General features: G+C 46.0%; 1 protein-coding gene across 7 annotated transcripts in view; it reads left to right on the top strand.

Annotated features, from left to right (window-relative positions):
• The window catches only part of GUCY1A1 (guanylate cyclase 1 soluble subunit alpha 1), a 75,898-nt gene that overhangs the window by 28,049 nt on the left and 22,070 nt on the right, over nt 1-25,779 (top strand). For all 7 annotated transcript variants that reach the window (XM_067035396.1, XM_067035395.1, XM_067035401.1 and 4 more), the window contains 2 exons: nt 18,725-19,103; nt 25,536-25,597. In XM_067035396.1, coding sequence (XP_066891497.1) covers nt 18,725-19,103; nt 25,536-25,597 — 441 coding nt within the window. The remainder of the gene's footprint in view (nt 1-18,724; nt 19,104-25,535; nt 25,598-25,779) is intronic.

Here is a 25,779-nt window from a genome sequence, read left to right on the forward strand (position 1 = left end):
AAAGAAAGGTAGAAAGAGCACAGTAGAAGTTCGGAGAACAAACGGAGTTAATACCTAAATATACACATTCATACCTTAAACCTACTGTGGTAGAAAAGTCTACAGGGGCATGCATTTCATTAGCTACATAATGATGACCTTGTAGATGTCATGTAACTTCCAGAAAGCTGCTCTGTGTACTTGCCAGAGAATGAGAATGGAAAGGACACATGGTATCCGAGTGCTGTTATGAAAGAAGTTCTGACCTTGCACCTTCTAGGAGAGGCTCTCAGGGCACCCCAGGTGTGCAGAACTTGGAGCCCTTTGACAACTACTGCTTTGTTAACCAAGCCTTAAACAAAGTAGCATCAAGGGGCTAGAATAATGTAAACCTAATTTCAGGTCATAATAGTCAACATTCATTAAGTACATACTATATTCCAAACATTGTTAAAACGTGGTTACCTTTCTTGAAACCCTTGAGAATGTTCTACCCTTATCATTTAATTTAAGATGAGGAAACAAAGTCAAGACTAGAAAAATAATTTGCCTAAATGTCATACATTGAATTAGTGGTGGAACCAGTCTTTTTAGCCAGGCAGGGTCCATCCTCTAAAAAGTATGCTTTAGGACTTCCCTGGTGGCTCAGTGTTTAAGAATCCGCCTGCCAATGCAGGGGACACAGGTTCAAGCCCTGGTTCAGGAAGATCCCACATGCTGCGGAGCAACTAAGCCCGTGTGCCACAGATGCTGAGCCTGAACTCTAGAGCCCGCAAGCCACAACTACTGAGCCTGTGCTCTAGACCCAAGAGCCACAACTGCTGACCCCACGTGCCACAACTACTGAAGCCCATGAGCCTAGAGCCCCTGCTCTGCAACAAAAGAAGCCACTGCAATGAGAAGCCCACGCACCACAACGAAGAGTAGCCCCCGCTTGCCACAACTAGAGAAAGCCGGCGTGCAGCAATGAAGACCCAACAGAGCAAAAATAAATAAATAAAAATTAATTAATTAATTAAGAAAAAAACTATGCTTTACCACCTTAATGGCTTACATATAAGTTTTTCTGTTTGTTTGTATATGATTTTACATATAATCAGTAGCATTTGTTTTTAAAATATTCAGATTAGACTCTATAGCATTATAAGCTTTAGAGTTAGGTTTTGATGTTCTGTGAACTTCCAAGGTAAACACATAAAACCAGAAAAAAATTAATACATTTAATACAAATGATAGAAGTTCAGTTAAATTAAAGTAACTTTAAATTCTCCACCAAAGTTATGACTGTAATGTTTAGGAAACTTCTTTTTTTTCATATTAACTCGAAGAATGTTTTGTTGGATTTATAATTTAAGGTAAAGAGGGTTTTTTTCTTCTTTCAGCCCATACATTTTTTTGCATTATCTGCTATTTTCTATTGTTCTGGTAAAAAGTAAGTAAAAATCATTTACTCCCTCTTTATTATATTTCTTTTTTTCACCTCTGGATGTTTTTTTAAAGTTTTCTTTCTATCTTTGAATTTCAGAGGCTTGATAACATTATGCGTAGGTGTAGTTTTCTTTGTATTTATCATGTGTGGGGTTTAATGAACTTCTTGGATCTGTGTTTGATGCTGTCATCAAATATGGAATATTCCCAGACGTTATTTGTTCAAATATTTTTCTGCTTCCATTTCCTCTCTTTTTTACCCTGGACTCTAGATACATGTATGTTAGACCTTTATATATTGTTCTACAGATTTCAGATGCTTTTCTATTTGATCACTCTTTATTCTCTTTGTGTTTTTGTTGGGGTTATTTCTGTTAACCTGACTTCATGTTCACTGATCCTTTCCTCTGACGTTAAATGGAATTCTTTATTTCCCTTGCTGTGATTTTTCATTTTTAGCATTTCCGATTGTTTCTTTTTCTTTATGTTCTGTTTCTTAATGGAGACTCCCTATTTATGCCTGCTATTCAACTAGGCCACTGGATTCTTTAATATATTTATCATGGGTGTTTTAAAGTTCCTGTCTGGTAACAACATCTGGGCCATTTCTTGGTCTCTTTCTGTTGACTGTTTTCTCTTGACCGTGGGTCACTTTTTTCTTCCTCTTCTCGTGTCATCTGTCAGGTGTGTGTGTCATGTACCACATACACAGATTAGGCTGCGAGTGTGGAGGACCAGCCCATCTCAGTTTCGGGGTCCTTGGTGATCTAATCTCTCCTCCAGCAGCTAAAAGTCTGATAGACATTTAACCAGCCACTCTTGACCCCGGCCTGTGGGAGATTCTGCCACCTTCCACCACTTGGTCTGGGATGAAAATAGCCCAGGTGTCATCTCTTCCATGGTTTCTTATTTATTTATTTTGGAATTTAGTTCATTTCGGTTCTTTTAGTCCTGCACTGCGTTGTTTTTTTTGTTTTTTTAATGACCTGGCTAAGGTATGACACTTACAGTAAACCTCAAATACAAAAAATATACAGTTGGATAAGATTTGATAGGTGTCTACACCCGTTCACCCATCACCACAATCAGGATAGAAGTCGTTTCCGTCACCCCTAAACAATTGTGTCCTTTTCCAATCAGCACCCCTCCTCTATCTCCAGGCAATCATTGATCTGCTGTCCGTAAGTCCGGGTTTGCTTGCAGTTGTCTCGATTTTATACAAAGTACTATTACAGTGTGGACTCTTGTATGTGCAGTCCCATCACTCAGATAATGATTTTGAGATTTATCTTCTTTGTTGCATGTTTCTGCTGGATAATAGTCCTTTGCACATATGGCTGTACAACATCTTTTTCCTTCATTCACGTGATCGAAGACATTTCAATTGTTTCCAGTTTTTTTTTTTTTTTTTTGCGGTACGCGGGCTTCTCACTGTCGCGGCCTCTCCCGTCGCGGAGCACAGGCTCCGGACGCGCGGGCTCAGCGGCCACGGCTCACGGGCCCAGCCGCTCCGCGGCACGTGGGATCCTCCCGGACCGGGGCACGAACCCGCGTCCCCCGCATTGGCAGGCGGACTCTCAACCACCACGCCACCAGGGAATCCCTGTTTCCAGTTTTTGATTGTTACAAGTAAACCTGCTTCATGAATGTGTGTTCAAGTCTTTGTTTGTATATGTATTCACCTTTCTCATGGGTAAATACCTAGAAATGGAATAGCTGGGTGGTATGATAGGGTGTGTTCAACCTTTTAAGAAACCACCAAACTGCTTTCCGGAGTGGTTTGCTCCTCTTTGCTTTCCCACCAGCAGTTTACGAAAATTTCCCGTCATTCCACATCAGCATCAAGTCTTGGCGTTGTCAGACGTCTAGATTTTAGACATTCTAATGGGGTTTTGTCTCATGACTAATATTACTGAACGTAAGGAGATGTTTATTGGCCAGTGTTAGGTTTAGGTGAGGGTGGGCGTGTTGCCGAGTCCAAGCTCGCCCCGCTTGCCACACAACAGGACAATACATCGGAAGACGTGGCGTCGGTGCGGGCGATAGGGGCGTTATTCGGAAAGCCAGCGGACCGAGAAGATGGTGGACTGGGCTCCCGAAGAAGCATCTTAACCAGGTTTGGATGCTAGTTGCTTTTATAGAACAAGGAGAGGGAGGTGAGGAGGTAAAGTAAATTTAAAAGGTAATAGTTGTTGCAGATATTTCTGGTTCTGCCCAGACTCCAGAGGGGATGTACGAATTTCTTCCTTCCTGCTGACGTTCACAGGTGGGCCTGGTCAGGGTGTTTCCCGTGAGCTGAACAAAGTTATTTTCGCTTAATGCTCATGACCTGGGAGTCCGGGTTCCCAGAGATAGGCCATTATGGATAATTTAAGCTTATAGGCAACTTGATTATAATGATTAACTTGTAGCAAAAAGCAACAGAACACAAAGATTAAAGTAAAAGAAGCAGCTCCAACGTGGAGTCAGATTTGTTCTTCCCTGTTACAGGACCTCATGATGGGATTAAGTGCCCTTTTAAGAAGAGATACCTGAGAACTATCGCATCTCTCTCTGTCTCTCTCCTCTCTTGCCCCCCTCCATGTGACAAGGCAGGCAACTGCAAGCCACAGAGCCAGCTTTCACCCAAACTCGCCCATGCTAACACCCTGCCGCTGGCTTCCAGCCTGAAGAACCTGAGAAGACGTGTTAGGGTTGCCGCGGGCACCCAGATACCCAGTTTGCGGTGCCGAGTTACAGCAGGCCTGGCCGACCACCACACCCCCTGACCCTCTTCGGTCTCCCAGCAAACCCCTCTGTTTGAACACGTGTCCTCTTCTTTTTCATTCTCAGCATACTTTTCTGATCTCTGCTTCTCCATCTGAGTCATAAAATCCTTCTTCAATTCTTAAGTGTGAATATTCCCGAGTGCCATCCACTGGGCCATCTTCTCTCTCTTTTGCGGCCCTTTGACATTGAACGGTTTGACTTAAAGTCCTGATTTAAATGGCTTCCTCTATCTAGAGGACCACAGATTCATATCTCTAATCTGTTTTACACTCCTTAATTAAAGACTTCAATTTTCAGGTGCGTCTCTACCCAGATGTCCCGCTGAGAATGCAAGATCCACGTGTACGAAACCCAGCTGACCATCCCTTTGTCAAGCTGGCTTCTGGGGCCTCTTTCTATTAATGGCCCGACACCCTTCCAGACAGAACCTGAGTCACCCCGCTCCGCAGACCTAGTCATGGGCCACTGATGCCAACTTTAATTCTGTAGTATCTCTAGCACCACCCTTTCCTGCCTTTCCCACAACTTCCTGCATTCCCCCCGCCCCGTTCACCTCGCTGTACTTCCTCCGTGGCATGCCCTTTTGCTCACAACTTCATGTCCAATCTCTTGGCATTTTCAAATGAGCTTAGTGAACTTCATGCATTTCTATGTGTAGTGAGATTCTTCCTTTCCAAAGAAGGTAAACATTGAGTAATAAAATGGTGAAAGTGATAAAAAAGAAAAGGAAAATAATTGGACAAAAATAGTAAAAACGGATAGGATGGCTCATACAAAATAATAACGTAGAAAAGGAAAATACATAGGGAAACTTTCTGAAAATGATTTCTTCTCCAGTTGTGTGTTGCTTACCTATGTGGATTTGTGCTGCATGTACAGAAGGATCCAGGGAAAATAAAGGGAAGAAACTGAGTGAACGTATAATAAGGACTTAATGTATCTGTATCCCATCCATGTTTATACCAGATGACTCCACGCCAGTAGTCCTGTCTTTTAATTTCAGCATAAAATTAACTTACTAGGAGCCTAAAGTTAGATAAATTGTGGTCTACATTGGCTAGTTAGATTAAGGCTGGAAGCATACTTAACTTTCAATTAAGTGGCAAAGACAGGGTAATGGGTAAGTCAGGCTATTTAGAAAATATGTTTAGAGAATTAAAAAAGGACTAAAGATAGCTTCTTGAGAAAGTGCAAAAGGTGATGAGAAAATCGTGAAAAAGAGCCTGGGGAGATGTTTCAGACACCGTAGACAGCCAAGCCAGTTTCGCGGCGTGTATTGACGCCGGTGCGAGGTGAAGAGGAAGGGTGGCCCTCCGGCCGGGCTGAAATGGGGCATGTGTGGTGACTCTCCGATCAACAGGTGTGGCCTTGAACTCGGAGGATGGAGCGTGGAAGTGTTCTCGAAGCATCACAGCCACTGCGGGGCCCCCACGGACGGAGGGGGCTTCTCGGCCTTTCAGTTGAGGAGGTGACCATGATCACGTGGCCTCAGCTGCTGAGCGACCTCTGACCCTCAGGAGCCCTGGGGTTTGGGCCAAATCACGCGAGTCTGGCTTTCTGTTCCGCCACCTGCGAGGGGGAAGGACTGCGGTAAACGGCCTCTCAGGTCTCCTCAAGTTCTGAACTTGGATCGTGTAAGTGCCTGTGTCCTTATGTTGACTTTTGTGTAAAAGATACTGAAACGCAGGAGACACATTGTTTGTGTTCGCTGTGACCAGGAACGTTTCTTCGGACCCTCCCTGTTTTCAGTTGATCAGAGATGAGAAGGCCTTAAAACAAAGCAGCTGTGGTTTGGGGTTTAACGGGAAAGAACTTGCTCTCTCGACATGCTCCTTGGGGTGTCCAGACACACACCTGCAAATCCGTGTTCAGAAGCCAGGTGTCGTTGCTGGTAATGATTTCTTCTGAACTGATCCTAATGTAGAAACTCAGAAAGAAGTGCATTTCTGTTGGAATTTGCTGCATTTCTTCGGCTGGCCTGGTTCCCGCATAAGCTTCAAGGACCGTGTCTTAGTGTCAGTGACAGAAGACCATTTTCTGTCTCAAGAATCAGAAAGAGCTGAACGGAAAACTCTAGAAGGCCCGTGACTGCCCGGCAGCCTCTAACCAGTCGGTGGCCTATGTACCCCACTCCCCCAGAGCTGCCAGAGAAAGCTCTCTCGCCTCGCCCCGCCCCAGGGTCTCCAGGACGGGAGCCTTGGGTGAATCACAGAAGAGGGAAGATCTAACTCAAAACATCTAACTCTCTCCTGTGTCAGCGTTACTCGAATGCAGCTCTTCTTGTTCACCTTTATTATTAGCCTTTTCCCTAGGCTTTTAAAGGAAAATTTCTCAGAAAAATCTACTTCCCCATCATTTATTCCTCTCCTTTACAATAAAGATGCTTTAAGTGTGCCGGAGAAACCACAGCCTTTTTAGTTGTCTTTTTTTTAATGTAAATTTATTTTTGGCTGCGTTGGGTCTCCATTGAGGTGCGTGGGCTTCTCATTGCGGTGGCTTCTCTTGTTGCAGAGCACGGGCTCTAGGCGCACGGGCTCAGTAGTTGTGGCTCGCGGGCTCAGTAGTTGTGGCTTGCGGGCTCTAGAGCGCAGGCTCAGTAGTTGTGGCGCACGGGCTTAGTTGCTCCGCGGCATGTGGGATCTTCCCTGACCAGGGCTCGAACCCGTGTCCCCTGCATTGGCAGGCAGATTCTTAATCACTGCGCCACCAGGGAAGCCCCTCTAGTTGTCTTCTGATTCTACTTTGATTCCTAAAACCAAAGAGGCTCAAAGTGGAATTTTGCACAACGGGGTCTCCTTAGAGTTCATGGGGGTCCCGAGAGGGCCCCTCCCACCTGCGTTTCTGGGATGTCTTCATTCCCTCAGTCCCAGGCCCAAAAGTCTGACCTTCCATTTTAGCAGATAAATTTAACCTTTGTTTTCCCTGACTGTATGTACTGCCAGGACAATCTGAGTAATAATCACTCTGGTATATAAAAGTCCTCGTTTTTCAGAGTCACCCCAGAGCACTGGCTTTATAACCACACGGGCCGGGTTCACCTCCTGTTTCTGCCACACTCACTAGCAGCGACCAAGGACAAGTTTCTTAAGCTACAGTTTAGATGCTTCTTGTGTAACATATACCCACTCGCTCCCATCAGATGGTTGTGAAGATTCGGTGGGATCATGTATATGATGTCTTATAAGGTCAGCACACTGAATCTATAAAGGACCAGACAGTAAATATTTTGGGCTTTGCTGGCCTTGGTGTCTCTGTCGCAGTTTCTCAGCTCTGCCACTGTTGTTCCAAAGCAGCAGCCTTGGGCCACAGGTAAATGGGTGAGCTTGTAAACATCGAAAAGCCCTGTTTTCCTTCTTTCATCAGTACTTCACTTCCGACGCCGACGCCGACTGTGTGTGCTTCCTCCCCAAGAAATTCCCGACGCCAGCTGGGTGTCCTAGGGTTTCATTCAGTTCTGAGAGCGTATCCCTTAGATTGAGGGCTCAGCCCCGCGAGGCCGCCCCAGCTTCCGAGCCGAATCACAACTTCATGCCACAACCAGCTCGAAATGGAAGCTTCCCACGGCCCGGCCCTCGGGTCCCACGTTACGCTAGAGGAGCTCACAGAATCCAGGAAACAGCTTGCTTACTATATTACCCGTTGATTATAAACGGATACAATTCAAGAGCGGCCAGATGGGAGAGACGCACAGGGCAGGCGTGGGGAGGGACCCGGCGCTTCCGCGAGCTCTGGCTGCGCCATCCTTCTACACCGCCACGCGTTCCCAGCCCGGAGCTCGCCCCTGCGCTTGGGGTTTTCTCTGGAGGCTTCATCACGTAGGCGTGGTTGATTAACTCATTGCCCATTAGTGATTAACTCAACCTCCAACCCCCCTGCCCGCTCCCGAGAGATCCGGGCGGGACGCAAAGTTCCAACCTTCTAATCTCAGGTTGGCTTCCCCGGCAAGGGGGCCCCATCCTAGGCTACCCAGGGGCCTCCAGCCTCCAGCCCCCTCGTTTGCGTAAAAAACACCATCACTCCGGAGATTCCAAGGGTTGGGGGAGCTGGGTGCCAGGAAACAGAAACGGGCAAGAGGGGGCAGAGGACTATATGTTTCTGATTATGGCCCAACATGGCTGTGTGCCAGTGAAGCTGTATTGGTGGGCACTGCAGTTGGAATTTTCATTTCGTGCTCGTTTATCATGAGCCCTTCTTTTGGCTTTTGCCTCCGTCACATAATGTGAAGACCACTCCTAGCACAGAGGCTGGGCGAAACTGGGCAGTAGGCTGGACCTGACCCCCAGGCCGACCCCCTGAGTGCCCAGTGCCCGGCTCAGGGCTGGCTTCGCTGCGTCCGACCCTCCCGCTGGCCCAGCACCCGCGCCTCCATTGCCGTGTGTTTCTTCGGGTCTCCTTGGTTTTCTCTTTGTTGGTGCCTGTGTGGTCAGGCGTACGCGTCTTGATTGATTTGTTCTTGGTGAGGCTGGGAAGGTTCTGTCTCCAGCAATGCTCACAGATCTTAAGTTTTTATGACTCTGTTAGTTTGTGGTCTTTCTTCTCAAGGATCTTGGGGAAAGTTCCAAGGCCTGGATTAGAAGAATCCAGAGTCATTGTTGTGTCTTCTTCCATAATCTTCCTTCCAAATATGACAGGTTAGAGCCCAGATGATTTGACTTTCTTCCACCGTAGAGTGAATTCTGTGCTCGTAAGGTCACCCTTCCTTCCCATCAAGGAGAAGCCACCTTAATGCCTCCTCGTGGTTCAAAATGTTAAATCAGATGCTCCACAGATACGACGGTCAATCGCAGAATGTACTATACTCTTGTCACAAGCCCTGTTTCAGTCAGTTGCCGGATGAGGTACCTTGATTTCACAAATATGTTAACATTAACATTCCAATAAGTGTCTCACCTCTCCCTCCTCATCACCTAAACCTTTCTACAAAGTAAGTCAACTTTGAGAAGGTAAGTAGATAAAAGGGTTAACACTGAATCAATTTTGAGGACAGGTAACTTATCAAAGTAGTGATAGGAGAAAAAATATTTTGTATAACAAATACTAATCATTGGTCAATCTAGTGTTCTAGGAAAAGAAAATCAGATACTGTGGAATTTCTATTTTACCTTGGTTGTTATGAGTTTATTTTGTTTGAAAAATTTCCACCTTGGGAATAATGTATATTTATTGAAAATAGTATGCACTCCAATGACATAATATTTGCTTGATTGATAATAACGAGTTTGGTTTAATGAGTGGAAAAAGAGATTTAAAATCTAGCATAGTTCTTCAATGTTTATTCTAATATTTTATTAAAGAAATTTGGCATGCAACTTATTAGCTAATAGAATTACGTAAGATGAAACCAAAATAGCATCTTAGTGCTCTGGGCTGTGCTGTAAACTCTATTATTTGTAACCCAATGAAAGGAACCCTAACTATTGACATAGATGACAATTTTCTTGGTGTGCAGTAAGTAGTGTTCTTCAAGTGGAGAAAGTCTTTTGTATTTGTGGGACACCAAGCACCTGATATAAATCGGAGTTCCCTTGGCTTTGAAGAGTGAAGAGAAGAAATGTCATAGCTTGAAAATATTACCTGTCTTTCTGAGGAGATAGAATACATTTGTCAGTCATTTATTTAATGACCTTCTGTGAGTGTGATTGTTCTGTGGAAGGCCTTTACATATATTTTCTCTGATCCTTCGTATATCCCTGTTTCATACCATTTTACCGGTGAGGCTACAGAAGCTTCAGTGAAGTTAAGAAAATGGTTCAGTGTCCCACTACTGCTGAGAAGGAAATGTGCTGGTGGCCATTTATTCAGCACACACTGTGCTAGGTGCTTTCCTAAGTACTTTATATGTATCGATGTTCCCCTTCACAACACGTGGATGAAATAGCTGTTATTAGGATCCCAGTTTCCACATGGAGAAAGTGGAGGTGAAGCTAGGCAAAGAATTTGACCCAAGTCACAGGGCTGGTAAAGGGTAGAGGAAGAGGCAAAGGCAGAGCCTCTGGTCCTAGATCCCGACTCAGCCCCTCGCATGGGGTCCATTTGGAAAGTTTCATCAGGGTATGCTAGCTAAGTCACAGCGAGATCTGTAGAGTCTTAGAGAATGTGACTTGATTGGGTTTTCTCCTGTGTAGTTAAGTAGACTTTTCAACTTACCTGTTATTTTTTTTTTTTTTCTTGGCTGCCTAGCTCGGGGGATCTTAGTTTCCCAACCAGGGGTTGAACCTGGGCCCTGGGCAGTGAAAGCGCCGAGTTCGACCCACTGGACCACCAGGGAATTCCCGCCTTACTTGTAAAATTAAATCAAACATTGTTGAGAATACAGGCACTTCTTATACAACATAACTTCCTAAAAAACTGTGTGTTGCAAAACTACGCACTAAAAATAAAAGGATTTATGGGAAGAAAATATGTTGGGGTGAAACCAGTCAGCACTTACGGACACTGACAAAAGCTATACAATCCTAACAAATATACAAGCTTAGTTACAAAGACAAGCTGAATTCTGATGAATACCGCGCTACAGTCATTATAGGACTGATTTAAGGGGGAAAAGGTAGCTTGATTGGAAGGGTCTATATTATAGGAAAGCACAGAGCCTGCAGAGCTATAGAGACAAGGAACCAATAAAGGAAACTCTCACAGGTTTTTCCAAGACAGGACGTGTGTTCAGACTGAGCTGAGGGGACCTGCAGGGATGGGTGGGCGTCTTCAAATGCGGCCGCGACTTTACGCTGACATTATTCCCCTGTTTATTAGTATGAGCCAAACCACAGTACAGAAATACACAGTGTTTATCTGCAAATAGATGAAAACAAAATGGCTTTTTATAGAGTAAAAAGGCCTTACTCATCCGTCTCCCTTAACCCTTTTCATAATAATCACTATATTTTCTGTAAATTTTTTTTTAATTTAATTTTATTTATTTATCTTTGGCTGCGTTGGGTCTTTATTGCTAAGCGCGGGCTTTCTCTAGTTGCGGCGAGCGGGGGCTGCTCTTCGTTGCGGTGCGCGGGCTTCTCATCGCGCTGGCTTCTCTCGTTGCGGATCCCGGGCTCAAGGTGCACCGGCTTCAGTAGCTCTGGTGTGCGGGCTCGGTAGTTGTGGCTCACGGGCTCTAAGCGCAGGCTCAGTAGTTGTGGCGCACGGGCTTAGTCGCTCCGCGGCACGTGGGATGTTCCCGGACCGGGGCTCGAACCCGCGTCCCCTGCCTTGGCAGGTGGATTCTTACCCACTGCGCCACCAGGGAAGCCCCTGTAGATGTATTTTTAAACGACTATGTCTTTGTAAGGAACTATTTGAGCGGTATACCTATGATGGGGATAGAGGAATAGCTGGAGATTATTTCATGTGTTTGAGGAACAAAATATCAAAACGTTTATCTGATTTCCTCATGACCTGCCGTAAGTGGGAATGATATTGAACTTGAAGAGATAGCAACTGTACACATTCAGATTTCAGTGGTGATCCTTAAAAGCACAGATATTTAGGATTTGTAGTGCCAAAGGTTTTACTCTTTAATTAGTTATAAAGCATCCTGTAGACATTTTGCTGTAACAGTTGAGAATCAAACAACGATCATTCTTAGAGTTAAAAACCTCCCTACTCTAGAGTGCACTAAACTTCGCTCTCACTTCAAACTTGTCCCTGAATTGCCTGCTGAATGCAATGAGGAAGGTATGGATCACAGCCACCTTATTTTCAAGAAAGGATTAATGCAGTGAGTTAAACATGAGTTATGGCCCGTAGGGTAGCTTTAGCGAGGCAGTTGTTTCCAGCAGTGGATGCTGGTATTTTGGGTCCCCAGAGCTGAGGATGCCGTGGCCTTTAGAGTCGACCTCTTAGTTTTGGGGAGGGTGGCCAGTGCTGGCTCTTAGGAGCAAAAACATTTAAGAAGAGCACCCTCCACTCTTGCAGAGAGCTAGAGACGCCTTGCACCAGGAGGGTGAGTCCCTGGCCTGGAATCGGACCGGCAGTCAGCTTGCCCACGGCTGGGCTTTTGAAGAGGGAAGAATTGCTTCCCTAAAGGGGGTTTCGGTAGGAGAGTCGAAGCATCCAGCTCCCACGAGGGGTTATGCAATATTGAAGACCGCACATCTGGGCTTAGTGATGGTCTAGTGACCAGATCCTGGGACGTGAACTGCAGACCGTTCCGGTGGCCGTCCCTGGACCCTGGTCTCCGCTCCGCGGGGCTGGGGTACTGAGAAGGTGAGTCCGCAGCCTGTGGGCTCCCTTTGCTTCATCGCCACGGCCCCCCCCGGGAGACACAGCCTGTGGGTTCTCTCTCTGAAGCCCTGCAGGGGCTGATCCACTTTTCATCCTCAGGGTGTCTCCGTAATCCCACCCGGATCGGCCGCCTGTCCAACTCTGACCCAGCCCTCATCCTGCATTTCAGATAATCTTTTCAAAATACGATCCCGATCTCACCTCCTGGTCACTCGGCTGACCGCCCTCAGAAGGGAGCAGCGGCTTCCGCAGCGAGGATTACTCGCTCGCGCCAGCCGGGCCGGCATCGGTTCGGTTCCTGGGTCCGTCCCGGCCTCCAAGCGCGCCGTTCTCTCTGGGGCGCCCTCCGCGTGGCTCGTGGCCACTGGTCAGCCCGCTGTCTCTTCCTGCTGGGACTGGGTTTGCACCCCGCGTGTCCCTCCTGGATCGCCGTGTGCCCGTCCTTTAATAGCATCACGCTGGGAGCTGTCGTGTCGGGAGGAGTTTTCCTAAAGGAAGCCCTCCGACGCGGCTGGTGGGAGCGTACATCGGTGCGGCCAGTGTGGAGAACGGTGTGGAGGTGCCTTTGAAACTGAAAAGAGAGCTGCGGTTCTGAGCCAGCCGTCCCACTCCTGGGCATCTATCCGGCGAACCATAAATCGCAAAGACACGCGCACCCCAGTGTTTGCAGCGGCACTATTTACGGTAACCAGGTCGTGGAAGCAACCTAGTTATCCGTCGACAGAGGAAAGGGTGAAGAAGACGTGGTGCATATATGCAGTGGGATATCACTCAGCCGCCAAAGAGAACGAAATCATGCCATTTGCAGCAACGTGGAGGGACCTAGAGGTGATCATACTGAGTGAAGTAACTCAGACAGAGGAAGACAAATGCCATGTGATACTGCTAATAGGTGGAATCGAAAATATGGTACAAGTGAACTTACTTACAAAGCAGATACAGACTCACAGACGTAGAGAACAGACTTGGGTTACCAAAGGAAAAAGGGGTGGGGGAGGGATAAATTAGGAGTTACACACACACAAAAGAAATCGTTTTTCTACTGGATTGTGAGCTCCATGTGGCTGTGATGTCTTCTGTGTGGGGCTCTGCCCTTGCGTCCGGAAGAAGGTCCCACACAGGCAGGCCATCCGTCAACGCTTGGTGAACAGAAAGAAAGTGAAGGAATGAAGGAATGAAGCAATCCAGCGCATCAGAGAATCCATGGGAGTGGAGGTGATGAAGAGCAAAATGCCAGCGGCAGGGGAGTCAGGTGTGCGCAGAGCTTTAGGTTTCAGGAGCTCACGGCTGAATTTAGCAAACGGAGGTTTGGGTGACACGGTCGGAGCAGAGCCAGGGCCTCGTAGGCACAGGAAGAAATCTCGTCTGAGGGGGTGAGCGCAGCCCAGGGGCCGTGACCAGGAGGGGAAGCAGAGGGGAGTGGGGAGCTGGGAACGGGGGCCTTCGCTGGCCCTCCTTCCGGCCGGCACTGCACAGACTTGGAAGTTCTCACCAGCATTTCTACTACTTTGTCCTGCTGTCCTGATCTATGGCAGGGGAAGTTCTGTAACTATTGCTTACTGCCAGGTGAAAAGAAACACATTTTAAAGGCCTGATTTCTGGATTTTTATTTAATAATTTTTCAGCTTTTAAGGAATGAAAACGTTCGATTTTCTGAACGTGAAGCTGTCTTCTTGACGTTTATTTATGAAAATGGTTGCTACAGCTTGGGCCGGGGTTGGCATGCTTTATCCTTACCGAGGCAGTTTGTTTTGAAGTTCTCTCTTCTTTCAGCTACTCTTCAAAATCTGGACTTTGGCATTTCATCTTAAAACACTTACATTTCTTGAATCGCAGGTTTCGGCATGGCTGGGCGCTAAGTCTGGCATATGACCTGCTGGTGGAGAGCAGGCTCTCTGCGTGGGAGAGGGTATGCATAGGGTGCTTTCTTCACGCTTCTTTTTACATGTGGAAACAAGGGTTTTGCGCTTCATTCTCTGCTAGAGGTTCATGATGGAGAATCCCATTATCTGCACGGCAAGGCATCCGCAATACCTTTCTAAATTCCTTCTGGAGTCTCGTTGCTTTACCATACTGTGTTCGTTTTAGGTGCACAGCACAGTGAAACAGTTATACACACACGTAGACCCACTCTTTCTGCCTCCTGGTTATTAATTTGAGGCCAATACGTGGGTCTTTATTCTCACCCTAGTGGAGTTAGTCACTTACCAGTAAAGGGAGAGCAGTCAGTGGGTTTGGAGGCCGTTTAATCATCAACCCTGGGGGTGGCAAATACCTCTCCGAGTTTCTGAGAATCTCTCTCCCGCTGCTTTAGCCAAGGCCTTGTCACCGAAGTTATCACTTTGATTCACTTGTTTTTTCCTTCCTCTGTCACTCCCATCTCTACACCCAGCTCTGTACTGGCTTCGGGAACTGAGCCAGCCGTTTCTGAAGTTGCTGCTAATGTTACACATAAACGGCATCGTTCGTTCTGTTGGAGAACATAGTCTGTCTTCCTGGCAAACGCAAGACAAACCCGGGTTTCCGAGGTAGCAGCACTGGGCGCACCTGTTCACATGTAGCCTCACCAGCTGGACAGACGAAGGGTGCTAATTCGTTTGTTGATCCGTATGTGATTCAGTGAGACGAGACACTGAACTGCTCTTGAAGTGTGAGCACGACGTGCTTCCTGCCGCTGGTTTTAGTTGAATAAAAACACCGCGTTAGGCACACGGGCTGGAATTAGAGCCTTGTGCCGTCCCGGGGAAGGAAGCATTTCCAGGAACGGTGACTGGTCAGTCGTCTCCTGCTCCAGTGAGACTGAAGAGAAGAGGAGGGTAAAATATTGGGCTTGGGGACGGGGTTGAAATCCAATTTAAAGGAGAAGGTTAAGCATAGTGCAAGAATTTTCGTCAACTACCTTATGTCAGACTCCTAGGTCCAATCCTCAAATTACAATAGGTACCAGGATAACTTAGTTTAGGAAGAAGTTCCAGACCTGCATCAGCTCCAGCATATAATCTTGTATTTTTTTGTGGCCTTCTTTTTTTTTTTGAGTGCCCTTTTTCCTAGTTATTGTATTATATGTTTACATAACTGAAACCATGGCATTCAATTCGTATGGTTCTTCCTAAAAATTCATATAAAATAATGGTATTCTAATTTTTATGAATGAATATTTATTTAATATTATCTACTATACTCTCCTTTATTATCTTCAAGTTGTACAGAACTGGATCCACAGAGGTTCTCTATTTTAGGGGTGGGATGGAGAGAGGAGGTGAGGAAGTAACTCTGACCCTAGAGTCAAAATTATATTTGGATTAAAATGCTTCAGTTAATTTGCTCAGCTTTTTGCAAAGAGCAGTCAGCACACTATGGCCTGTGGGCCCAGTGCAGCCTGTTTTTATGGGAACATGTCCATGCCCGGCCCTCTGTGTATCTGCTGTGGCTGCTTTCCTGCCGGCGATGGCAGAGCTGAGCCACTGACTGCAAAGCTGAAGTGACCTGTGGCCCTCTACAGGAGGGTTTGACCCTGATCTACAGTGTGTGTGAGGACAGGAATTAGTAAACAGTAACAGTTATGTTGAGATACATTAAAGACTGAGAAACAGACATTTGTAGAATTGAATCTTAAACGAAGCCTGGTTGAGAGCCCTAGATCTGTAGGTTCTTCAGAATCCAAGTAACCGCTCCTGCATCACCAGATTACCTTTGGGCCACTCAGCAGCCCGCTGACAGAGACAGTGCCCTCTTCCCTGCCCGCAGAATAAGGTTTCTGCCCCTGAATGCGGAGGATCTTCCTCTGAACCTTCTGAAGATTAGTAAATGACGTGTGATCGCAGATTTGGGGTTTGACTTTAAGAAACAGAGAGTCACTTATATGTGGAATCGTAAAAAATGATACAAATGAACTTATTTACAAAACAGAAACAGACTCACAGACATAGAAAACAAACTTACGGTTATCAAAGGGGAAAGGCGAGGGGCAGGGATAAATTAGGAGTTTGGGATTAACATACACACACTACTATATAGATAACCAACAAGGATCTACTGTGTAGCACAGAGAACTCTACTCAATATTTTGTAACAACCTATAAGGGGAAATAATCTGAAAAAAGAGATACATATGTGTATAACTGAGTCACTTTGCTGAAACTAATACAACACTGTAAATCAACTATAGTCCGATACAACATAAAAATTTTTTAAAGGAAAAAAGAAAGAGAGCGTCCTGGCGGCTTCTTCTGGCCAGTCAGCATGCATCATCTTCCTCAAACCTGATAACCGCGCGGCACCCCAGCGGCCGTCACGTGTGAATTTAGCTTCCTTACTTGTCCCAGCTTAGGAAGTGAATCGCCCGTTGTTATAAGCTTGTTAGTAACTTATCTGTGACAAATTACAAGCTGATGTTTATACGTATTAGGAACATACCGAGGGCACTGAGGGGCAGAGAAAAGACAAAAAAATAATTGAACTCCAGTTCCAAAGACTGAAACAGAAGATTTTTTTTTTTTAACATCCTTAATTGGAGTCTGATTGCTTCACAATGGTGTGCTAGTTTCTGCTCTATACAAAGTGAATCAGCTCTACATACACATGACATAAGATTTTATCCCGGATGATTCAGGTACCACCAGCCAGTGAGGAGGAGAATTATGCTCTTGTTTGCTTTCTAATGTAAACTTAAAAACCATATCTTTATGATAAACTAATCCTACTGTATAAACTAAGCCTGATTATTTAGAAGCTAGTCTCACTTGGTAAAATATGAGTTTGGGTTTATCAAAAGGCATTGGCTGTGGAGTCAGATGGACCTACATTTGAACCCTAGTTCTGGCACTTTCTAGCATTTCAAATGGAATGACCCAGACTTTGAGCCTCTGGCCTATTGGAGATAATAATACCTATTCCCAATGGTTGCTGTGCGGCTTAAATGTAAATAACAGAGTTCCCAGCCCTGTACCAGGCACTTAGTAGGGGTTAAGTTACCATGGGTTCTTTTTCACTCTTTTTTTTTGTGCTTTTTGATTTTCCAAGTATGGAAATAGTTGGTGGACCCAAGTTAATCAGGATCATTGTATTGTTTTTTTGTTTTTGTTTTTAATAAATTTATTTTCTTTATTTTTATTTTTGGCTGTGTTGGGTCTTCGTTGCTGCTCACGGGCTTTCTCTAGTTGCGGCGAGCGGGGGCTACTCTTCACTGCGGTGCGCGGGCTTCTCATCGCGGTGGCTTCTCTTGTTGCGGAGCACGGGCTGTAGGCGTGCGGGCTCAGCATTTGTGGCACGCGAGCTCAGTAGTTGTGGCACGTGGGCTCAGTAGTTGTGGCTCGTGGGCTCTAGAGCACAGGCTCAGTAGTTGTGGCTCACGGGCTTAGTTGCTCCGCAGCATGTGGGATACTCCCGGACCGGGGCTCGAACCCGTGTCCCCTGCATCGGCGGGCGGATTCTTAACCACTGGGCCACCAGGGAAGCCCGAGATCACTGTACTGTTGATAAGCTGAATTTAAAACCACACGGTTCCACTGAAAAGTAACTAATGAGACGTGGATTGTGAATTGTGTGGAGACTCAGTCAGAACATCAACAAAAACAAAAGTAAGAGGGAAAGTTGGCCAGAAGGGCCATGCGTGTGACTTCAGGGACCCCTAGGAAGAGAGGCTTTCCTGGTTTACTCTGGTGTTGTCTGGATTCGGCTCCAGAGACCCTTGCAAATCCAATAGCATGGTCTTAGGAATGAGGAGTTCTTTGAAAAAATATTACATGTTTTTCATTTTGGTGATATTTTTAAGTTATTTTACTATTTATAGAGACAAGTATCTTCTTTGCCAGTAATCATTTCAATTAATGTTTTTCATGTAATTCTTTTCGTGTAAAAGTCAGTGTTTCAGATCTAATCACATATCCTTGGGTCTCATTCTGTACATTTTTTTCTTTAGGTACGTTTAGGGGACATTAGACATGCTATTCTGATTTCTGAGAGCAGGCAGCACAGTGGGAATGTAGCAGTACCAGCAGGGACATGACACGGATTGAGACTCAGCCTCTGCCATAAACCCGTAGCGTTTCACTCTTGTGGAATCACACAGGACCAAGTGGGCTACAAAAGTGAGAATCAGTAGTTTGTGCTAAAGACATTTTGGAGAAATTTGCATTCTGTTTGAAAAATATTAAAATACTAAAAGGAAGTACTAGGATGCTAGGATGCACGCGTATTAAATAGAGATCTTTACCAGATGTTCCATCCATCAGTTGACATTTGCACCAGAATTTTTTTTTTTTAACCTGAAAATGACGTAGCACTATGTGGCCTTTGCTTGTTCACACCTGCCGCTCTCCGTTTCCCGTAGGAATCCAGAGTCGCTCCTCTGGCCTTCTGCTGCCCCGGACGCTCCCGTCACCAGTGTCCCTGGTCCCGTAGTGGCTTCTGCGGGCCTCTGCCCCCAGAACAGCCGCCAGGAGGTGATCACCATGTTTTGCGCGAAGCTGAAGGACCTGCAGATCACAGGGGACTGCCCCTTCTCGCTGCTGGGCCCGGGCCAGGTCCCCCAAGAGCCCGCGGGCCAGGCGGCAGGGGGCAGACCCACAGCTCCGCCCGGAGGGCAGGGCCCCTGTCCCGGCGACCCCGGCAAGAAGCCGCCCGGAGGGCTTCCTCAGAGGAAGAGCAGCCGTAGCCGCGTCTACCTGCACACTTTGGCAGAGAGTATTTGCAAACTGATTTTCCCGGAGGTGAGTGCCTGGCCTTTCGAGATTTTACTGATATTTGGAAAATGGCAAAAGGAAAATGTGAACGCTTGCTTTCTCATTTCCAAGACTACAGTCGATGTAGACTGTTTTCTGGAAACATTTAAAAACATTTTTTTTTAAAGCAGTCATTCTCTTAAATTGTGTTTAATCGGGAAGTGTTTAAAATCCTGCATGCTTTTGCAAAGCATCCTGCACTCTGACGAGCTTTATGACTTGGAGCCGCTGCTTCACCCTTTGGCCTCAGCAGCCGTCCCTGAAAATGGAAACGCGCACACACGGCCATTAGGGGAAATAATCCGCAGCTCTCACCACCCACAAGGACCCATTTTCTCCTTAGGATGCCAAGCTATTTTTTATGGATTCGTTAGCTATATTTTTAGAACTGAATTCCTTGCAGAATAACTGATTCCCTGCTGGGTCTTCCTAAGAGCATCATCTGTTCCCTGGCAACTTGCTGGGGAGGGAAGACCGCCACGTCCTGCTGCTTCAGAGTCTGAAGTCTCCACTCACGCCAGGCCCGACCTGCCTCCTTGAGTCAGGGTCATGGGCCTGCCCGTGGCACCCGCCTGCCCTCAGTTCACACACATCTTGGTGTGGCTCTGTGCGCTGGGCTGCACAGCCTGATGCCCTTTTGAGACGCGGAGCGCAGCCCTTAAGGGAGTTCTGGAAACACCGATGCTGTAAGTCTCACTGATATGTGGAATCCTAAGAACAAAAACAACAACTCATAGAAAGCACAGACCGGCAGTTAGAAGACACACGAGCACTGGGGTGTAACGGGCAGCACGCTCGCTGACCCGGCACGGCTGTGTGACGTGCAGGAAAGGCGCTAGGCAGGTCCCGTGTGAGTTCTCATCACAAGGAGACTTGGTTTTGCTTTTGTCTGCCTGTTCTTTTTACTGTATCTGTGTGAGAAGGTGGATGTCAGCTGAACCTGTTGTGCTAATTATTTCACACTCTGTGTAAATCAAGCCGTCATGCTGTGCCCTGTAAACTTAGACACTGATGTATCTCAGTTATCTCTCAATAAAAGGTGGGGGGAAGAACTCTGGGCACAGAGCATAGACCAGGTGAAATATCTCCGGAATGGATGGGGCACGTGGAGGGCTCCTTGCCCCTTGGGGTCGGAGAGAAGAGCTCCTGAAAGGCTTCACGGGCTGTCTTCCTGCCTCTGTCAGTGGTCACGGTTTCGTATGAATTCGCATCAACTGGGAGGCTGCGGATTGATGTGATCAAGCTCCAGCTCTCATCAGCCACGGATGATTTTTCATTGACTCCACACCACCCGGTGCCTGTGTGAAGCACTGAAGAACCACAGACTGGTGACTTTTAGGAGCGGAAGGGACGTCACAGATAAACTCGTTTCACTCCCGAGGAGGACTAGAGAGGCTAAGTGACTTGCCCAAAGTCACACAGCTTTGGAAGGGTAGAGCAATTACTGCTGTCACCAATATGGACCCGAGTGACAAAGAAGAGACTTGAATTGAAGCTTGAAGGATGGATAAATTAGAATTAGCAGGAAGTTGAGGGAACGTATGTCAAATATAAAAAACCACAGTAGTACTTTGGTTCGTGGCCTTTGAGATGGAAATCTGTAATTATTCTCTCCTTGCTCCAGTCACTAGCCAGCCAGCTTTGGCTGGGGTGAGGGATGTAGCCCTTCCCGGGCAGCTGGCTGGCATCACAGTCTGGAAAGCGGTTGCTCTTCTCATTTCCAAGGCCAGAGCGGGATGCACAGGGATGGACGGAAGATGAGGACAGACGGCTGGAGACCTCCCATGCTTCCCCTGGGTCTTGTCATTACCACGTCGGCTTCATTATTCTGTGGGATACATTTTGAGTTCCTACCGTAGAAGTCATACACGTTGGAACCTCTTTTAAAAACATTCTGAACACCAAACATAGATGTTCCTGTTTTCCTTTTCTTTACTTAGAAGGATCCGTGTTGTTTGTTCGTGAGCTCACAGGAATAATCATCGAGGTTTGACTGCCCTGTCATGTAGCAGGGAAGGCGAGGATGTAGGCCTTCCAAGAGGCAGGAGGGGACCCTTGGCATCAAGGACCAGGACTCTTTTCCCACAACTGAGGCCATTTTCATTAAAACAGGGAACATCCCAGGGCCACGTAGTAAACCACCTAGATTACGTCATCCCCTGTTCGAACATCTACGTTTCTTTGATTAAGTAGGACTTTTTTTTTTAACCGATTCTTTTTAAGTGGACAGATTCAATGCTTAGCCTACTGTTCAGTTTCAGTTCTCTCAGTAAGCCAAAGGAAGAGACCCCAAATAGTATTTGACGGCACCCTAGTTCTTGTGTTCGATAATCAGATTTAACTCCCCCATTATGTTTTATGGGGGGACAAGTATATCCTTAGCAGATTTAGAGTGGGAGAAGGCTTTCCAGAGTTGTGGAATCATAGGTTACAGAAGTCTTTTGGCTCATCTAATGCAAACTTTTCATTAGTTTGAAGAAATTGACGCATAAAAGGCCACTTGCTTTAAGTAAAAGATATCTGAGGAGACGGAATGTTCTCTGCACCTCATTCATAATCCGTTGCTCTTTCTGTTACATTGTTAGCTGATCTTTCTTGAATATTCTCCCCAGTAATCCTGTAAGCTCCTCAGGGAGAATGTCTTTAAAGAAATTATGATATGGTATTAGCCACAGTTGTAGCAAATCAGAACCCACTTCCTGAATTGAATCAGTTGAGTCAGATATGCTTATGTAAAGGGTATCATCCCAAATCCAAGACCTTGTGAGATTAAGAGGGTCTGAGGGGACTCCTGAAGTCTCTAAATGTGCTGCAATATTGGGTTTCAAGAAGAAAAAAGAGAAGCAGTTTTACAGCATCCCTATGAGGGAAACATCCTTGGTCTAGAAAATCATTAAAAACTGTAGAAAAAAAACACCCCATCCCAGCTCCTGCCATACTTAAAACCTTTCAATGACTTTTCATTGCTCTAACATAAAAATAAACTTTCTTAATATAGCCTTCAGGCCAAAAAAAAAAAAAAAAACTGTAGAAAAGTTAAAAATCAACTGAAATAGCAACATATCCATAAAGCAGACCAATGAAATTCCATTCAGAGTGTTCTGAATGGACACTGCATCAACCAGCAGCTGTACCTGAAGTATTAATACATGAGTATCCTCTAGGGCTGTCCTGCAGTGATGGATTATGTGTCACGAGGCCTGAGGGCTCTGGAAAGTTGAATCCTGCTTGTGGGTTTCTTGTGAACTGCGTCATCTCAGGGTCTAGGCTCAGGTTGTATTGTAGAAGCCCTAGCACCAAGGTAGGAAACTATGCACCAGCAGCCTTTACCAGTGCATCTTTTGTCTGAAAAGCTTGTTGGTTTTGTTCTGTCTTGTTTTGAATTTATAACAGTTTTCCAGAGGTGCCATGGTGGGTGATGAAAGTCGACAGGAAAGCGTGGTAAGCCACAATATCACCAACTTATGCTACTACAGCTTGGCCAGGACTTTGGAACTTTCTTCTTTAGAAAAACAAATTCTTTTTTTAAAAAAAATTTTATTGGAATAGAGTTGATTTACAATGTCGTGTTAGTTTCAGGTGTACAGCAAAGTGATTCAGTCATCCGTATGCATATATCCATTCTTTTTCAGATTCTTTTCCCGTATAGGTCATTACAGAGTATTGAGTAGAATTCCCTGTGCTGTACAGCAGGTCCTAAGTTCTGATTCAACATAGAAAGTCAGGAAGACAGACACCTGCTCCACAAACCCCAGCAATGAGAGAACGGACCATTTCTCCTTTCTTACAATGGCAGCATATATGCTAGGAGGAAAGGACTAGAAAAAGGAGTTCCTGGTGGCAGTGGGAAGGAAATGAAAGACCAGGAAGAATACAGACTGGCAAGGATAAAACCATGTACCTGGTGTTTTAACCGAAAGGTCAAGAGGAGGAGAGAGAAGGGTGGTGTCTCAACTAGCGCTCGGGGCGAGGAAGGAAAAAGTCTTTGGTGCCAGAATTGGATGGATGCTCTTTTCTCATTGCTCATCCGAAGTTCCTGGTCAGGGCAGCAATTCACCTATAAACAAATGTAATCAAACTATTTTAACTTGGAAACCATCTAAATCCATTTTTGAACAAGCGGAAAGAGTTAATACCTCTGTACTGGCTTCTACCTCCTCACTGATAGAAACGTTATAGAGCAAGCCTTCAAGACCGAATAGCTGATGGGGGCACAGGGGTGGTGGCCACACATTCATTCATTCATTAATCCATCCCATCACTGTGTAGCGAGCATCTCCTGTGGCCAGGTACGATCTAGGTGCTGGACATGCAGTAGAGAGCAAAACAGGTATTCCCTGCCCTCTTGCAGTCTCTATTCTAGTGGAGAAGACAGAAAACGTCAGTAGCGAATGCTTGCAAGGCAGGCTCGTGCGGAGGCAGTGACCCTCATTACACTGCGGACCCCTCTTCCCGTATGAATAGGTTTTACGGAAAGATGGACGGGGTGGAGCTGCAACTGGCAGTCTCGTAAATAACTGATAAGAGTGCCAATTGCTACAAACTTTTATTCAATTGATTTGCAAAGAGCTACTGAAAATTAAAAATCCACAGACTTTAAGGATTTCACTGAAAAAAAATATAGCTTATGGACATAAAAAGCAATATATAAGAGAAAAAAAAAAGGCCCTTGAGAAACTGAAGATTCTTGAGCACCCCCGGCTGATCATTTACGGTCCTGGGTTTAATGTCCCCTTCCTCCTTCCCCGATTCAAGGACTCTGAGGGACAGGCCCCCATTTCTCTCCCTAAACCCGTTCCCCACCTGCCAGGCATCCGGCCCGTGGTCAGGATCTGCCTACTGTTCAAGCCGTTCTTTCCTCCTGAGGCAGATGTGTCCTCTCTCTTCTTACCGGAACCGTCAGAAAAATAGTTCTACTTGGTAAATCTAAGTTCTCCTTTATTTCTTTTCAGCACTTGCATTTTCTTTCAAGAAATTTCACATTTCTTTTCTAAGCTCTATATGCTCTTTAAAAACCAAAAGTTTTGGGGCTTCCCCGGTGGCCCAGTGGTTAAGAATCCGCCTGCCAATGCAGGGGACACGGGTTCAAGCCGTGGTCCTGGAAGATTCCCACATGCCGTGGAGCAAATAAGCCCGTGCGCCACACTGCTGAGCCTGCGCTCTAGAGCTCGCGAGTCACAACTACTGAGCCCACGTGCCACAACGACTGAGCCTGTGCGCCTAGAGCCCATGCTCCACAACAGGAGAAGCCACCACAATGAGAAGCCCGCTCACCGCAACGAAGAGTAGCCCCCGCTCGCCACAACTAGAGAAAGCCCGCGTGCAGCAACGAAGATCCAACGCAGCCAAAAATAAATAAATAAATTTTTATAAAACACAAAAATTTATTTTAATAACTCATTTCATTAAAACAGAAGCTTGGTCTATTTTGCTTCACTTTACTGTCTCACTTGACCAGTGGAAATTCCAAGAGAAATATAAATAGTTCTCAAGGAAAAAGGAATTTCACAACTTGGGATATAGCCAGAGAATTCTCCACTGTCCTCTGGGTAAACTACACAAAGAACTGGTGGCTATATACACACATAGATACATATGATTTTTATACGGAATGCAAAGAAATTACCAGTGCTTTTACTTTCCACTTATCAACAAGCTCTCAAGAGAGATTAATAGTATTGAAACCAGTGTTTAAAACTATGCAGGCTTATGGTACAACTATTTTGAAATCTAGGAAGATTCATGAGATACTCAGAAATCGATAGAAGAGAAGAACACTGCAAGTATTTGGTGAAGATTATTCGTTCAAAGAAAGGAAGCGAGTGCTAGTTCGGGGAAATCCGAGCTTTGTTTCAATCAGTGATCAACGGACCTTGGTGACAGATTGGATTTAAGGGATAAAAGAAAGGGGAGAGACATACTCGGGAGTTTTCTAGAGCAGGACACCTAAACCGTACATGAGACAGAAATGTGGCTTTGTGGGAAGGGTGGCGGTGACTGGGGTAGCTGGTGTGGGTCTGTGGACGGAGTGGGAGTCTCTTGGCTTGAGTACCCCTGAGACTGAAGTCCTGGCCACACACCCACGGGGTTTCCGGCCCCCGAGGAAGGGGTGCCCACGATTCCGCCACGGAGGCTTGACTTCACCAAACCAGGTCTCCCGTTTGGTTCCCGCTCAGCGGCTGGCGGTGAGGGCCCACCGAGGGCAAAGCCCACGTCCAGATGCAGGTGGGTCTGACAGCTTTGCTTCTGCCCAAGTGTGAAAAGCCTGTAGGAAATCTGTCCCCCTCTCCAGTTCACCACACGGATTAAAGTCACTGCTTCTTCACAAGGAGCTTTCAGCGCCAATTTTCTGTAAAGTACGTGTCTTCAAGAATATGATGATTTAAGGGAACGTTTAAAACTTTTCCTTTCAATTTTCAGTTTGAGCGGCTGAACCTTGCCCTTCAGAGAACACTGGCAAAACACAAAATAAAGGAAAGCGGGTAAGTTGAATCCCTTGAGCTGCATGAAATCTCCCGTTGCGGTCGCTGCCACAGCTACTAATAACCAACACTGAGTGATGCGTGCGGTGTTTGAATCATTTCGGTATGCCGGGAGCTGGGCTAACACTCGTGAAAGCAGGGCATTCATTTTTCACGTTTTGTACATCACTAAGCTCAGGTTC

This window comes from Kogia breviceps, chromosome 6 (genome assembly GCF_026419965.1).
Source record: "Kogia breviceps isolate mKogBre1 chromosome 6, mKogBre1 haplotype 1, whole genome shotgun sequence".
Lineage (NCBI taxonomy): Eukaryota > Metazoa > Chordata > Mammalia > Artiodactyla > Physeteridae > Kogia > Kogia breviceps.